The 15,103-nt window shown below is 37.4% G+C and overlaps 1 protein-coding gene across 2 annotated transcripts in view; it reads right to left on the minus strand.

Moving 5' to 3' along the window:
- LOC107568111 (GDNF family receptor alpha-1-like) overlaps window positions 1-15,103 on the minus strand; it is a 102,310-nt gene that overhangs the window by 27,821 nt on the left and 59,386 nt on the right. For both annotated transcript variants that reach the window (XM_016253958.1, XM_016253959.1), the window contains one exon: window positions 3,274-3,625. In XM_016253958.1, coding sequence (XP_016109444.1) covers window positions 3,274-3,625 — 352 coding nt within the window. The remainder of the gene's footprint in view (window positions 1-3,273; window positions 3,626-15,103) is intronic.

A 15,103-nucleotide genomic window follows, 5' to 3' on the forward strand; every position in this document is an offset into this window, starting at 1 on the left:
CATGGACTTCCTCTCTCTCACTGCTGAGTATTGTTCTGCATTTTTCACTCCCCAAGTGTTAGCTGCCCTACTGAGCCATTCCGTGTTTTCTGTTTTAGTCTCGTGTATTGTTTTGCGTGTATCCCTGTTTAGCGGATAGCTACCTTACCGAGCCTGTTTAAGTTTTCATAGTTTTCTTAGTCTAGTCTTAGTCTTGCTTTGTCTGTTTTCCTGGTCTCTGATTCACGCCACGTCTCTTGGATTAACCCTTTGCTTGCTGTTTCTGACTCTGTTTGCCCCTGCTTGGACCTTTGCCTTCTACCTGGATTTATTTCTTGCCTTGCCTTCGATATACCCGTTTGCCATTGTCTGACCCATGGCTGTTAAAACCACGTCTCTTAATAAAAGCTTGCACATGGATCCTCACGCCTCACGTCTCGTCGGTCCCGTTACAATTGCCATGTAAATCAGGGTTGATTAAGGCTGTGTATCACCAGCAAAGTCACGATACGATACGTATCACGATACAGAGGCCACGATACGGGACTGCATTGAATTTCACCTCAGAAGAGTTTAGTAAAACAGCTGTTTATTAAACAGTGCATACTATAATGCCATTTCTAACTATTGGCAGAGCAGGCAGTTGACCTCTGCATTATGAAGGGCCTGCATAACTGTACCACAGTACAATATTGGTAATGGCATATGTTTACATTGGGCACTCCCCACCAGGTACAATATTCTGATTGTTTGCATCTTGTTTTTAAGCCCATAAATAATAATGTACTCATTCTAATAAATTTATATTGTAATGTACTCATTCTAATATATAAAAAAATCATATTTACATTGCTGGTAGGTTATCATTGCACAAATTAACACACTCTACGTTTAAAAAAACAAAAAATTAGAAGAGTTCTAAACTAATGCGCTGTCTTCACTATCTAAGGCACACACACGCTCAGTCACTCACACAGATCACATTGCGGCCGCACTCAGACATTCAAGAACAAACTTTTTAGCGTTGCCCCGCAATTTTATCAACTAAATAGCTTAATCATTCAAGAGCTACATTAACTTTCTCAACAAGGAGCTGGTAACATCATTCTTTCTAAAGGAATTAAAGCCACAGCTTCACTGTCAATAAAGAAACGTGGCAAAACGGTGGTAATTCATACATACACAGCCCCTCTCTCTCTCTCTCTCTCTAACCAGTGTTTTCAGAAAGCAAGCATGTTTATCCACAGTGGAGAGAGCGCGCGTACACATGGTTGCCAGGTTGACAAAGATAAGTTGCACGTTTAGCAGGTATTTCCGTATTGCGCAAGTGGGAAACTCTGTTTTGGGGATTACGTCTCTTTATATCAGGCAACCCCGGTTGTGTTCCCCTGCGGCCAGATTAAACCTTATTGTAGTCTATATATTATGCTCTATTCATTATTTTTTTTAGAAACTTTGCACTTTTCTACTCCGTTTTAAACATTGTTCTTGTATTCAAATTAAGCGCGGTCCACTGCTGCACACGTGCCACAATATCAATACTGGGACAGCTGTATCGATACTCGTATCGTCAAATCTCTGTGACGATACATCGTCATATTGATGTATCGAACACAGCACTAGGGTTGATAAGGAGCATTTTTAACTCCTTAAAACAAAATAAAGATGACAAAATAATATATAAAAAAAGATACATTTCCCAGGAAAACAGATCAAATCACATTTAAGAGAATTACCAAACATAAATGTCCAGGTAGACACCAGCCTATGTCAAAACGGCAATAAAGAAATTAACCGATATCCTTTGAAAAACACATGCATCATTTTCAGTGTCAACAGTCAGAATAAGCCCATTTAATTGGAAAAAGTGCCCAGTATAAGTGATTGGAAGCAATTAGCAGGTATTTCACACTCATTCATGCACACACCATGACAGTCAAAACTGTTTCATTGATACTGTTACTGTACCATAATCTGATAACAAAAAATTAACAACAATAATGGGAACCCACCCAATCTGGCAACACTGGGTGTGCCTTGTTGCTAGGAGATGCGTGACAAATGAAAAATATGTTTTAAAATCATACACTATGCGATTGTCTATCAAATCTGCCAACTCAAATCTGCAGACTGGCACTGGCTTTCGACAACTAGTGTCAACTTATCCAGATAGGGGGAAATCGAGTCAAACGTATGGTAGTGTATTCCAGCCCTTGGTGTGCTATATCTTTTCTAACTGATTAGATTTACAGTTTTCCTAAAAAATTAAGATTAAAAATCAGAAAAATCCCATAGATTTAGAATTGACGGAATGTTCAGATGAGCCAAGATTGATCAAATTCCAATTGTCAAAATTCAAATCTAAACACACGAAGCCCATTACACTCAATTAAGCAGCCATTCTATGTACTATTTCTAATCCATTTAAACTCATTTAAGCTTCCATTCTGCCTAATATCTATCTATCTATCTATCTATCTATCTATCTATCTATCTATCTATCTATCTATCTATCTATCTATCTATCTATCTATCTATCTATCTATCTATCTATCTATCTATCTGTCACATAACAACCTCCCAGAACAACCTAACAACCACCCTGAGTACCCTAGCAACCGCATAGCAACACCCTAGCAACCACCCCAAGTACCCTAGCAACCACATAGCAACACCCTAGCAACCATCCAGAATACCTTAGCAACCACATATTAACACCCTAGCAACTACCCAGAATAACCTAGAAACTACATAACAACAGCCTAGCAACTACTCTGAGAGTATCTATCTATCTATCTATCTATCTATCTATCTATCTATCTATCTATCTATCTGTCTGTCTGTCTATATTTTTCTGATACTGTATTGCCTTCAAAACATTAAAACTTTCATCTTTAAAACTAATTTTTTTTTAAAAACATTTAAAACGGGTTCAAACTTTCTGGTCTGGCTTTCTCAAGCCAACTTCAAAGTTTGTCTTGACAAACTTTTTTATCTAGTTATTCTTTGTTAACATTAGTTAATAAAAATATAAATGTTCACTCTGTTAGTTCATGTTAGCTCAGGTCCATTAAATAATACTAACTGATACACCTTTTGATTTTAATAATGTATTAGTAAATGTTCCCTCCAGGAATTGAGTATGACACCCCTTCAATAGAGGTATTTTATATTGTTAGCTACATTGTAAAGTGTTACCTATTTATTTTACTTCATTATCTTATTATTACGAACATGCTCAATAGAATAATATTTTAAGTTGCCTGTTATAAACCAGTTATTTGTGGTTCCGACCTGCAGATGTAGTTGGTCTTGCAGGACGCTTGCAGTGTCAGGCAGTTGGGCTTCTCCTTGTCCTCATATGAACAGGCTGGTACGATGGTCTGGCGTCTGCGCTCAGAACAGGCCAACTGATCCCCCAGAGGACAGGAGCAGAAGAGCATGCCGTAGCTGTGCTTGGGCGGCACCTTGTCGAAGAACTGCCGCAGGGCCTTGTGGCACTTCCGTTTGTTGCAGACTTCAGCTGTTGATACTCGGCTCGTGCAGGGGCTTATGTAAGCCGAACGGTATTTCTTACAGGTGTCGTTTAGGTTGCAAGCCTTCGCTGCGTTCAGGCAGTTGTTCTCTTTTGCTAGTGCTGGCTCACCTGCAAAGACAAAGATGCATAATATAGAAGACAATATAACTAATATGACCACAGATACACTCTGCATGTTAATCATTTTTTGGAGAGAGGGTGTTTGGTTGAAATGAAATTAGCAGCTAAAACCAGCTAAAATTGCTTTAAATCTATATAAGGAAAAAATTAATAAATTGACAAAAAAAAAGAAGATAAAAATGAAATTAATTAAAAAGAAAGGTAAAGAACAAAGACAGAAAAACAAAGAGTCTGATACAATCCACAGCTCTGAAACCCTTGCTCCACAAAAAATATTTTATTTGAATACCCTACGGCACTGTGACAGGCATGTCAATTAATCATCCCTGTTTCTGCAGGTCTGCCAAAACACAGAGGCGGTTTATAAGGAACCTGTTTTTTGTTTTGGGTTGTTTTTTATGTTAAACGAAACAGTGCTCATCCCTTTGGATCCCTGCAGCCTAAACAAACAGTCATCTTGGCCGAACAGGGGAGTCATCAAAGCGGCCAGCACGGCTCTGCTCTCGCCTGTCAGCTGTGGCTAATTGCTGGCTTTCTAACACATTACACAATTAACTAACATTTCTGGAGACTTGCTGAGCTACAGCAGCAGTTTGGCCTATAATGAGAGCCAATTAAAAACAAGAGATGGGTTGCATTAGAGTGAGGGTGGAGCATACATGTGCATGTGTTTTTCTGTGTGCGTATGTGTGTTTAAAGACAGCGCTAATAAGATGGTTGTTTTTAAGGAAGCCTGAGAGGAAACTGTATCCTCAGAGCCTCTAGCAGTGGGAGGTGATGTCATTCGGATATGTAAGTCAAGTTGGATCAGACTAAGGCTAAAAACAGGTGTATGAAACACCTTGAGCGGCCTTTCCACTATCACTGACATTTGTGTAAGTTTGTTGCATTTCGCTGGTTAGTGGCAGTTAGATGAGAGTTTGAAATTGCTTGTGAAGCAGCAGTTTTCCTCCACTAGGTAAAATGACCGAATAATGAACTTATGAATATATCCCCTCAAAGTCAATGACCACCAATATGTCTGAAAGAGAAGTAGGTTTTCTAGTGCTAATCACATAATTATTCATATCAACCCACTTTACAGAAATAATAATTATTAATTCCTTGTGTTCATAGTTTTTATTAGAATACATCACATTGGGTCGGGCAGTTGCATACAGTCTAGCTGCAAAAATTCAAATATTCCGCACCCAAAGTTTAAATTGATTCCAAAAATTCTGCATACGCATATGACTGGAACTCCTCGCAGCTCCTGTAGTGCTCTCTATTAGAAATGAATGACTTCCGGACTGTCGTTTGTCATTCAGTGAAAAGAAGGCTAGAAGTCGTCAGGAAATCAACCCTATTTACTTCCATAATGTATTTGTGCTCAATTCAAAGCAAAATGTCTTTTTAACAAAACGTATAAAAACTTCTGCTTCAGAAATGTCTCAGCTATTATCACAAATCCATTTAACTTTTTTAATCCTTCCTCTTCAACCACCTTGTTGTGGTACATAGCTTTTCAATGCAGTGCGTTACTGATAATGCTGCACAATGATATGTAGAACAACTGAGATCAGTGCTCAGTGATGACTGTATCACTACCAAGTAAAGTAAAGCTACTGAAGACAGTAGCAGATACTGTACACTACCATTCAAAAGTTTGGGGTCAGTAACGTTTTATTAGAATAAAAATAAATTAATTTTACATTAATACTTACATTCATCAAAGAAAAAAAGTATCAAGATTTCCACAAAAATATTAGGCAGCTGAACTGTTTTCAGCATTGAAAGTAAGAAATATTTATTGGGACAAAATCAGCTTATTAGAATAATTCAGCTTTTCCATCACAGCAATAAATTACATTTAAAAAAAAATTTAAGTAGAAAAAAAGTTGTTTTAAATTGCAAAAAAAAAAAAACATACTGTTTTTACATATACAGTATATACTGTAATTTTGATCAAATAAATGCAGCCTTGGTGAGCATACACAATAACAACCCCAAACTTTTGAACAGCAGTGTATCTTTCAGAGATGCACTTTGACCCCTTGACCTTCTATAGAACAATGCAAAACAACACCGCTCCACTCCATCTGTTAGCTGTCTGGACTGTAATTCAACACACACACACTTACATGCATTCAAACACACACACACACACACACACACACAGAAGCATGTATACACATTGAGAGTCCATCTGCTCAGACAACATCTGCCCATTCAAGCCCTTCAGCACAGAAAGGTCTCTCTCTCTCTCTCTCTCTCTCTCTCTCTCTCTCTCTCTCTCTCTCTCTCTGACTCTGAGAGTGGGTGCTTATCTATGTGTGGAAGAAAAAGTGGAATGCAATCTCGTCTATTCATAAACAGTGTGATGTTCTCAGTCAGGGCATCAGACATGCACACACACAGACACACACACTTTCACATAGGCTCTCAAAGCAAGAAAAAAGCCCTCTCTGCTGAGTTCCACTACTGTCAAATGACATCATCAAAAAGCATTGTGTGTGTGAGAGTGTGTGCAATGCGCTCTTCTGATCTGATGCCCTGAGGCTGACAAGAATAAAATACCTATTCTGTGGACTGGCACAAAGGACTTCAGGTTGAAACGATCCTCAACAGCTGTCTGAGTCATTCACCTGTCATATGAAACCTTAGTACCAGATGTCACACTGAAGACACTGACCATTACACATGAACACACACAATCCACATAACAAGTATCTTACATTAACACTCATCGAGCACCAGATAAAAGTAAAAAGTCACTATGGTGAATAAATAAAACAGATTTACTTGAAGTTGGCTGGTAATTTAAAAAATAATTACAACATAATACAGGGTTTAAATCAAATCATCTACCAAGTAAAACATCTGTATTGACTTGTGTCTTTTCTAAGTTTTACGTCAAATATTAAATTTTTTTAATCTTTACATACTCAAATTTAAAGTTGCAAATATTTTTTATTTATTTTAGAATTTAAAACATTGAAATAAACAAATATTATGTTGTAATAAAAAGTCTCTTATGCTCACCAATGCTGCATTTATTTTTATTATATTATATTTATATTATTTTTTTGTGGAAACAGATACATGTTTCTTTTAAGTTTTTCTGATGACTTAAAAGATCAAAGAACAACATTTCTCTCTCTCTCTCTCTCTCTCTCTCTCTCTCTCTCTCTCTATATATATATATAAACTATACAATATAATATAAAAGGTCTTTGTCACTTCTGATCAATTGAATGTGTCATTGATGAATTATTATGTTTAATGTGTTATGTTATAATAATTATACAATAATAATGTTTGTAACAAATAATAATAATAATAATAATAATAAAGTAAGAAAAGGACACAATGTCACTGACCATTAACTGGTACTTTTCAATCTATTCAAAATCAAGGATCATTATGCATTAACCATAAAACATAAGTGTGTTTCACGAACACTAACATCACACATTACATGCTGCAGAGCTCCTTCACCTCACACACACTGGCCATCTGGCCTGGTAGGTAGAGCAGGAACCCCCTTCCCTACTGTGTCTCGTCTCTGATACAGCCTCAAATTGATTAGTGTCTCCTATTTCCTTCCCCTTTTGGCTCTAATTTTCAATTAGCAGGAGAATCAGTCTGAATAATGACCTTGAATGCTATTGGAACAAATCTGGGGTGTGTTTACAGATCTGCTTCTCATGTTTTATTTGGACCTTTGTTATCCATCTGTTCTTTCCTTGAGCCAGCACGGCAGTGATCCAACTGTGGGTAAGTAAAGACTTGGCTTTTATTTTAAAAGGAAGTTGTTATGATTATAAATAAACTCTTATAATGCAGCAGTTAATATCTATAAAAAAATCAGTTCTGCCTTTATTTTATTTTATTTTTTTAAATGGAAAAATAAATAAATAAAATATACAAACAATTATGATGCAGTTGTTAAAATGTGTGTTCTTAACAAGTTGGAGCTCACATAATCACATGGGTTTGTGTTCCTGTAGATCAACCTGCAAAGTACATGTAAGGTGCTAACAGCACCATAGTCATGAGTTCGATTCTCAGGCATATTCTGATAAAATGTCCAAATCCTCCCTTTTCCCATACTGTTCTATCTAACAAAAAGGCAAAAAAACTCCAAAGTAAAATTTAAATTTTCTCTCTCTTCTGTGCTGTTTTAACATACTTTCTCTCCAGGATCAGACAACTGAGGCCTGATTAAATCCTAATAAAAGCCTCACCTGAGGGCTAATGGGAAATGTACAGTGAAACGAGGAAGGGAGGCCAGCGCACATACTTTATCTGGAACTGTAATGTCACCAGCGATTAGCAGAGAGGTCGAGGATTTGATTAAAACACCACCATGATTAGAACCTGATGTCCTCTTGAGTGCATGCGTGTGTGTGTGTCTCTTTAACGGTCTATCTGTCTTTCAGGTGATTGTTTTCAGTCACTGGACTGCAGAGAAAGTAAAAGAAGAGACAATTATAGAAAAAAGATGGTAGTGAGACTAAAAGGATGGGAAACATTAACAAATACTTTGACAGAGACTGTTAGTGTGTGTCAAGGTTTATCTCTCCCTGCAGTCACACAGATGTAGTGTTTGATAATATAAGGTAAGGATTGTGTTTGATAATGAGCTGTAATTAGTCCGCTCTAAAGGAGCTTTGACAAAGCCCTGTGCAGTTCTTATGCACACTGTAACTGCCTGTTTATCTGATATAAAATAAATACACAAGCATATATTACATATTTACAACTGAAGCACCATGCACTAAGAGTGACAAATAACAGGACATTTTATTGAGGGCTTGGTTTCTATTCATAGAGTTGTTAAGTAGCCCCACCCACAGTGAAAAATCTAATTTGTCCAAAATCCTTTTCCAGAACTTTATAATAAGCATCAAATATCCTCTGATTTGCTGAGACTGTGTCATGTCACATAAGAGTTTCATGTTGAATGACAGATGATGAAATTAACATGAATGTCTATAGGTTTAGACCAGGGCTGGCTGATCAAAATAGATTCTGAAAAATATGTATCGAAAAATCAAACCCACAATATCAATAAACTTTTGGGTAATTTTCAGTATTTAGCCTAGCATTACACTATATTATTTGATACAACTATTGTCAAATACACTGTGACATTCAAGGGTCTTCACGCCAAACTGCCAAAATAAAAGTTTGGCTTAACTTAAATAAATTATGACAGAACTATATAACTATTGTAGTACTTAAAGTAATAATAATAATAATAAATATATTTCATTTAAATATTACATTGAATTATTATTATTATTAAAAATTGAAACACGTCATGGGGCTCTAAAAAGATAGGAGTTTACTTATAAATAAACAAGTTATATTTTTATTCTTGCAGTATACAGTGGGTATAGAAAACAATCACCCCCCTTTAAAAAAAATGTTTAAAACAATTTTGGTGCTTTGCAGCCTGAAATGAAGACGGACACCGTTTTTGTTTTATCCAGCAGTATTTACTCAGTGCAACTTATAACATCCAAGTGAAAGATATAACACCAACATGTCAGAAAAAAATATAAAAAACTAAAAAAACTAAATCACTGAGCTAGAAAAAGGATCACCCCCCTCCTAAAAATGACTTGTGAACTCAATCAGGTGTAGTTAATAACCTTCTCTATGGCAAACAAAGGGTGCTTCTCATTGACTACGTTTACATGGACATCAGTAATCTAATTATTTACCTTATTCTAAATAAGTCAATATTATGATTATGGTGTTTACATTAGTTGCTTTTAGAATATTCCTTTCATATTCCCGTTTTACATGTTATAGTCCATAGTTTGATTAATGGCACACGTCATTACGTCCCCACGTGACGCCATCCGACGTCCCCTCCGGAATTTCACGTATAAACATATAATTCGTCTTCGTGAAGATGTCATGTACAGTTTTGGGTGTTTCATTTTTAATTTTATGAAAGCTTCAAGTGCAGTTAATTATTTGTACATGCATACAGATGACGGCAGGTGTTGAAGCTCTTTTATTTGCTGTCACACAGTTGACCACTGCCTTTTGTGTGTATCCTGTCGCAAAATGCGGTGAAAAGTCCTACACAACGGTAATAATGTGATTAAGATGTTTACATGTCTATTCTGCACTTCAGTAATGCGACTAAAATAGGAATACTCCACATGTCTTAATTCGATTTCTGTTTACTTCGATTATGACTTTAGCCGGATTAAGGTAATCAAAAATCTCTGTTTACATGGTAGATTCTTAATCAGAGTATTGTCTTAATCGTATTAAAATCGGAGTATTGTTGTCCATGTAAACGTGCTCAGTATCCCTCCTCGTTTCCTCACTCCTCCATCCTCCATCCTATGACCTGGAAACCGATTGAGCTCAGCCATCTTGTAGGACATCTCAATTCTCTAATTGCACCGCGAGGAGGCGAGGAGCAAGGAGTGAGGATGCTTCCTGAGGAGTCATGAGCGAGGATACACAGGTGTTTTATCGACTAAACGTGATGCATGTATAAATTCTCCTCCCCTTTCACATCTGCACCAAGTGCTAACCATGGCAGAAAATACAAACACACATAAATATGAGTATTAAGCATGAAGTTATTGTAAATGTGGGTTATGTTTTGACAGTGACTTTAATTTTGATGTATAATGTGTACTTTTCAGTACAGTCTTAATTACGTTTATTTACGTCTCTTGATTTTAATGGCTTGTTACTTTAAATATTTTAATTAATGCATCTTATATTGGTTAATAGAGAATAGAGAATGACTTTAATGTAGGGCTGTAGTTAATTCGTTTTGATGTGTTGATGTGCTTCTCAAATAAGAATTGAGAAGCACACAAAGCCATTTGACTTTCAGCTGTGATCAGCTGTGGTCATTTTGATTAGCTCAGCATGAAAAGAGCTTTCCTGGAGCATTTCAGTCCTTGGTAGCACAACTGAAGCAAACAATCAACTATGGGTGGCAAGGCACTGTCAAAATATCTCTGGGATAAAGATGTGGACAGTCAGGAGATGGATACAAAAAATTTTTCAAAGGCTTTATCAATGCCTAGAAGCACAGTGAAGTATATTGTTAAGAAGTGGAAGGTATTTGGTAAAACACAGACTGGATCAGAACATCACTCCAAACTGGATGACAGAGCCAGGAGGAAACAGGTCAGAGAGGCGACCAAGAGGCCTACAGCAACAATGAAGCAGTTGCAGGAATTTATGACAAAGAGTGTCATTGTGTGCATGTGACAACAATATCACAAATTCTCCACAAATGTGGCTTGTATGGGAGAGTTGCAAGAAAAAAGCCACTGCTCAAGAAAGGTCACATGCAGTCACGACTGAGCTTTGCCAAAACGCACCTTGAAGATTCTGAGGCAGATGAGATTAAAAACTGAATTATTTGGCCTCAACACCAAACTACATGTCTGGCAGAAATCCAATACAGCTCACCATCTAAATAACAGCATTCCTCCAGTAAAACATGGAGGTGGTAATATCCTGTTATGGGGGTGTTTCTCTGCAGCAGGGACTGAAGCACTTGTCAGGATAGAAGGAAAAATGGATGGGGCAAAATACCGTCAAATTCTTGAGGAAAATCTGCTGCCCTCTGCCAGAAAGTTGTCAATGGGAAGAAGGTTTACCTTCCACAATGACCCAAAGCACACAGCAAAACTGGTTGAAGGAGAAAAAGGTGAATGTCCTTGCATGGCCTAGTCAGAGCCCAGACTTAAACCCCATTGAAAATCTGGGGAATGACTTGAAGACTGCAGTCCACAAACGGTCACCATCAAATTTAACTGAACTTGAGCAGTTCTGCAAAGAAGAGTGGGCAAATATTGCAGTCTAGATGTGCAAAGTAAGTAGAGACATATCCCAACAGATTAAAGGCTGTAATTAAAGCAAAAGGTAGTTCAACAAAATACTGACACAAGGGGGTGATCCTTTTTCCAACTCTGTGATTCGTTTTATTTTTTTTTCCCCCTGACATGTTGGTGTTATATCTTTCACTTGGATGTTATAAGTTGCACTGAGTAAATACAGCTGGATAAAACAAAAACTGTGTCTGTCTTCATTTTAGGCTGCACATAAACAAAATGTGATTATTTTAAAGGGGGTTGATTTTTTTTCTATACCTACTGTATGTACAGTATATTACCCCTATTGTGGTCCATAACACTCCATTTGTACAGGTGGAATCAAATGGTTGGAAAGGAGACACTGTCTTTTTTCAAGTCTTTTGGCTCTTTGTAGCGCTTAATAGACTCTCTCTTTCCGCAAACAATCCTCCAGTGTAATAACGGCAAATTAATCTATAACTCAAGACCTCTGTAATTGATCCCTGAAGCTCTCTGGCTGTCTCTTCTCATGCAATCTTTCGATCAAGGTGGCATGCTCTTGGAGAAGGACATTCCTCTAAGAGATTTCATAAGAATGCATTGGGTTTCAGCAGTGACTGGTTAAATCCTGGGGTAATGGAGAGTTTGGTAAGGAAGCTGGTGTTTACAAGGAGATGTTGGCTCAGAATGTATGCTACTTTGTAATAGTAACAGTTTGAATAATTCTGAGTAAACTAGCATTTGATGCCTTGGCTATGTGATAAGCCTGAAGTGGCCATTTTATTTTGGCTATGTCAGATATCTCCTCTCCCAGCAAAATGGGAGGTTGTTTGAGAAGTTAACATCCCTCACACACATACGTGCTCCCTCCAGCATTAGTATCACCATCCTGCCAGAACCCTCGACTGATGAGGATTCATGGCCCAGACTGCCTGCTTGATCCTGGCCCTGTACACAGACATGATCTGTGAGGCATTAATATGCACAACCCCCCTCCCCAGCCTGTCACAGAGATATACTGTCCTAGCCCCAGAGTACCAATGCAGTGAGAGACATCCGTTTCAGGGAAGTTATACTAGCGAGAATCATTAGACCTGCTGCTGTATTTGCATGAATGCAAGGGATAGGATAGCTGTGATCTTTTTCCCATGATTTGATGCGATAAAATAGAGCATGCAAGCAGAATGTTGCTGAATCATTGTTCAAACAAGTACCCTTTTACCATGTACAAATAAGAAATTGGAAGAATATAGAGAATCTAATGATTTTTATTTATTGTTTAAAGAGTTAAGTGTTTAGAATGTGTGGTCAATGTAAGACCACACTGGTAAAGTCCAAAAATTTGCGTACGGAAATAATCTTTTTAATAAAAACGGCAACTGTGAAATATTGTTACAATTTAAAATAACTGTTTTCTATTTTAATATGTTTTAAAATGTCATTTTATTCCAGTGATGGCAAAGCTGAATTTTCAACAGTCATTACTCCAGTTTTCAAGATCCTCCAGAAACTATTTTAATATGCTGATTTGGTGCTCAAGAAACATTTTGTATTATCAATGATGAAAACAGATGTACTGTATAATATTTTTATGGAAACATATTTATTTATTTATTTTTGAGGATTCTTTGATGAATAGAAAGTTCAAAAGAACAGTATTTCATTGAAATGGAAATCTTTTGTAACAAAAGTCTTTTCTGTCACTTTTGATCAATTTAATGCATGCTTGATGACTAAAAGCATATGATGCGATTTCAAGTTTTCCTTTCTCTTTGGAGTGTTACAAGCTGATTGTGCATAGATAAGATCCCTGAAGTTGCAAAGACTAAAGTCTCAAAACCGAAGAGATATTCTTTATCAAAGTTAAGGCTCTGCCACGCCCCCCTAAAACGGCTCGTTCTAACACGCCCCCACATATCTATCTCACTATGTGTAAATATTTGCATAATGCCGCCATATATTTGTGACCCCAACTTTTGAATGCTGATGTTTATTTATTTACTTTAAAGGGGTCATATGATGCGATTTCAAGTTTTCCTTTCTCTCTGGAGTGTTACAAGCTGATTGTGCATAGATAAGATCCTTGAAGTTGCAAAAACTAAAGTCTCAAAACCAAAGAGATATTCTTTATCAAAGTTAAGACTCTGCCACGCCCCCCTAAAACAGCTCGTTCTAACACTCCCCCACATATCTACTTCACTATGTGGGAATATTTGCATAATGCGGCCCAAATGTGCACGCAAAGAAAGAAGGTGTGGTTTCAGTAACCGCAGTTAGTGTTGAAGCAGCATGTCAGTGCGCGTGTGTGTGAGAGAGAGAGAGCGAGAAAGGGAGACAGCATCTTATCACAGTAGAGTCAGCTGTCTTAACCGCGGCTTGTGTACTGCATTATTACTGTGTCTGTTCCCCTTTCGGGCTTGAACTGATGGTAAAACTAATGACATTATTTACTGTCTTTACATTTATTTTGAAAGATGAAGCTCGCGATTATGGTAAGGGGCGTTACATTTCCGACGAGTGCTTGCGGTGTTTGGCCAATCACAATGCACTGGGTCAGCTGACCAATCAGTGCAGACTGCGCTTGTCGGAAGGAGGGACTTTGTAGAAAACAAAGCGTTTGAGAGAGGCGGGGCATAGAGGACCTACAATAATGTACAGCATTTGAAAAATAATGTGTTTTTTGAACATTAAAGCATGTCAACATATTCTGTTACACCAAATACACCAAATAATGATCTTTAAAAAGCATCATATGACCCTTTTAAAACAATTGTAAAAGTAATGAATAATGATCATGCCAAAAAGCTTAATAAAAAAATAGATTAATATGAATAATACATGTTCAATTATTTTCCTTGGTTTTATAAATTAAATGTAAAAATACATATTATATATTTCAATAATATTGTAATATTTTCTGTCCATTTGATCTCAACTTAAAAAGGTCCCACAGTGTCAACAGACAGAGACTGAGGACCATCTACAGCGCAACGAAGCAGAAGATGCAGTTTGCATTAGCTTAGAAGCTGCATGTCTTGATAAACATGGCTGAAAACAACATCATTACTAAGTTAGATTAGGCAGCATGTGATATAACAGTTTTCCAGGTCCAGCCCCACTGCTTTTATGACTTTGAATAATGTTCCATTTCATTTGGAATCGATCAACTTGCCAAAGTGAGACAGAATGACCTGGGGTGGTAAAAAGTTAGGTGAAAGTGCATTTATTGCCAGAGGCTTAAAGTGCTGTTTAAACTTCCGCAGCGCAATCAGGCTAAAGCAGCAGTGCTTGGCTCTGATTGGGCCGTACGGGTTACATCAAAACTGGCAGCACTGATAGAGGCCATCTGCTTTGGAGCTCAGAGGACTGCATGGCTTACCAAGCGCCCTTAAAATGACAGCTAAAACTACTATTGAGACATGTGAGGCATAAGAAAGCTCCAGTCATATGACATTTGACATACATCACAGCCATCACTGCAGTCTTTATCACACTGTCTACTGACTATATGAGTCAAAGGTCACACTGAGGAGAAGAGACATCACATCAGACTCCGTCAGGCAGTGCTATTCGTGTGTGAATTTTCTAAGAGAGTGGGAACAATGTGGGAGGGAAAATACTTTAACGGCAGTCACGT

The sequence above is a fragment of the Sinocyclocheilus grahami genome, unplaced genomic scaffold, assembly GCF_001515645.1.
Source record: "Sinocyclocheilus grahami isolate Dianchi unplaced genomic scaffold, SAMN03320097.WGS_v1.1 scaffold1214.1, whole genome shotgun sequence".
Taxonomy (NCBI): Eukaryota; Metazoa; Chordata; class Actinopteri; order Cypriniformes; family Cyprinidae; genus Sinocyclocheilus; species Sinocyclocheilus grahami.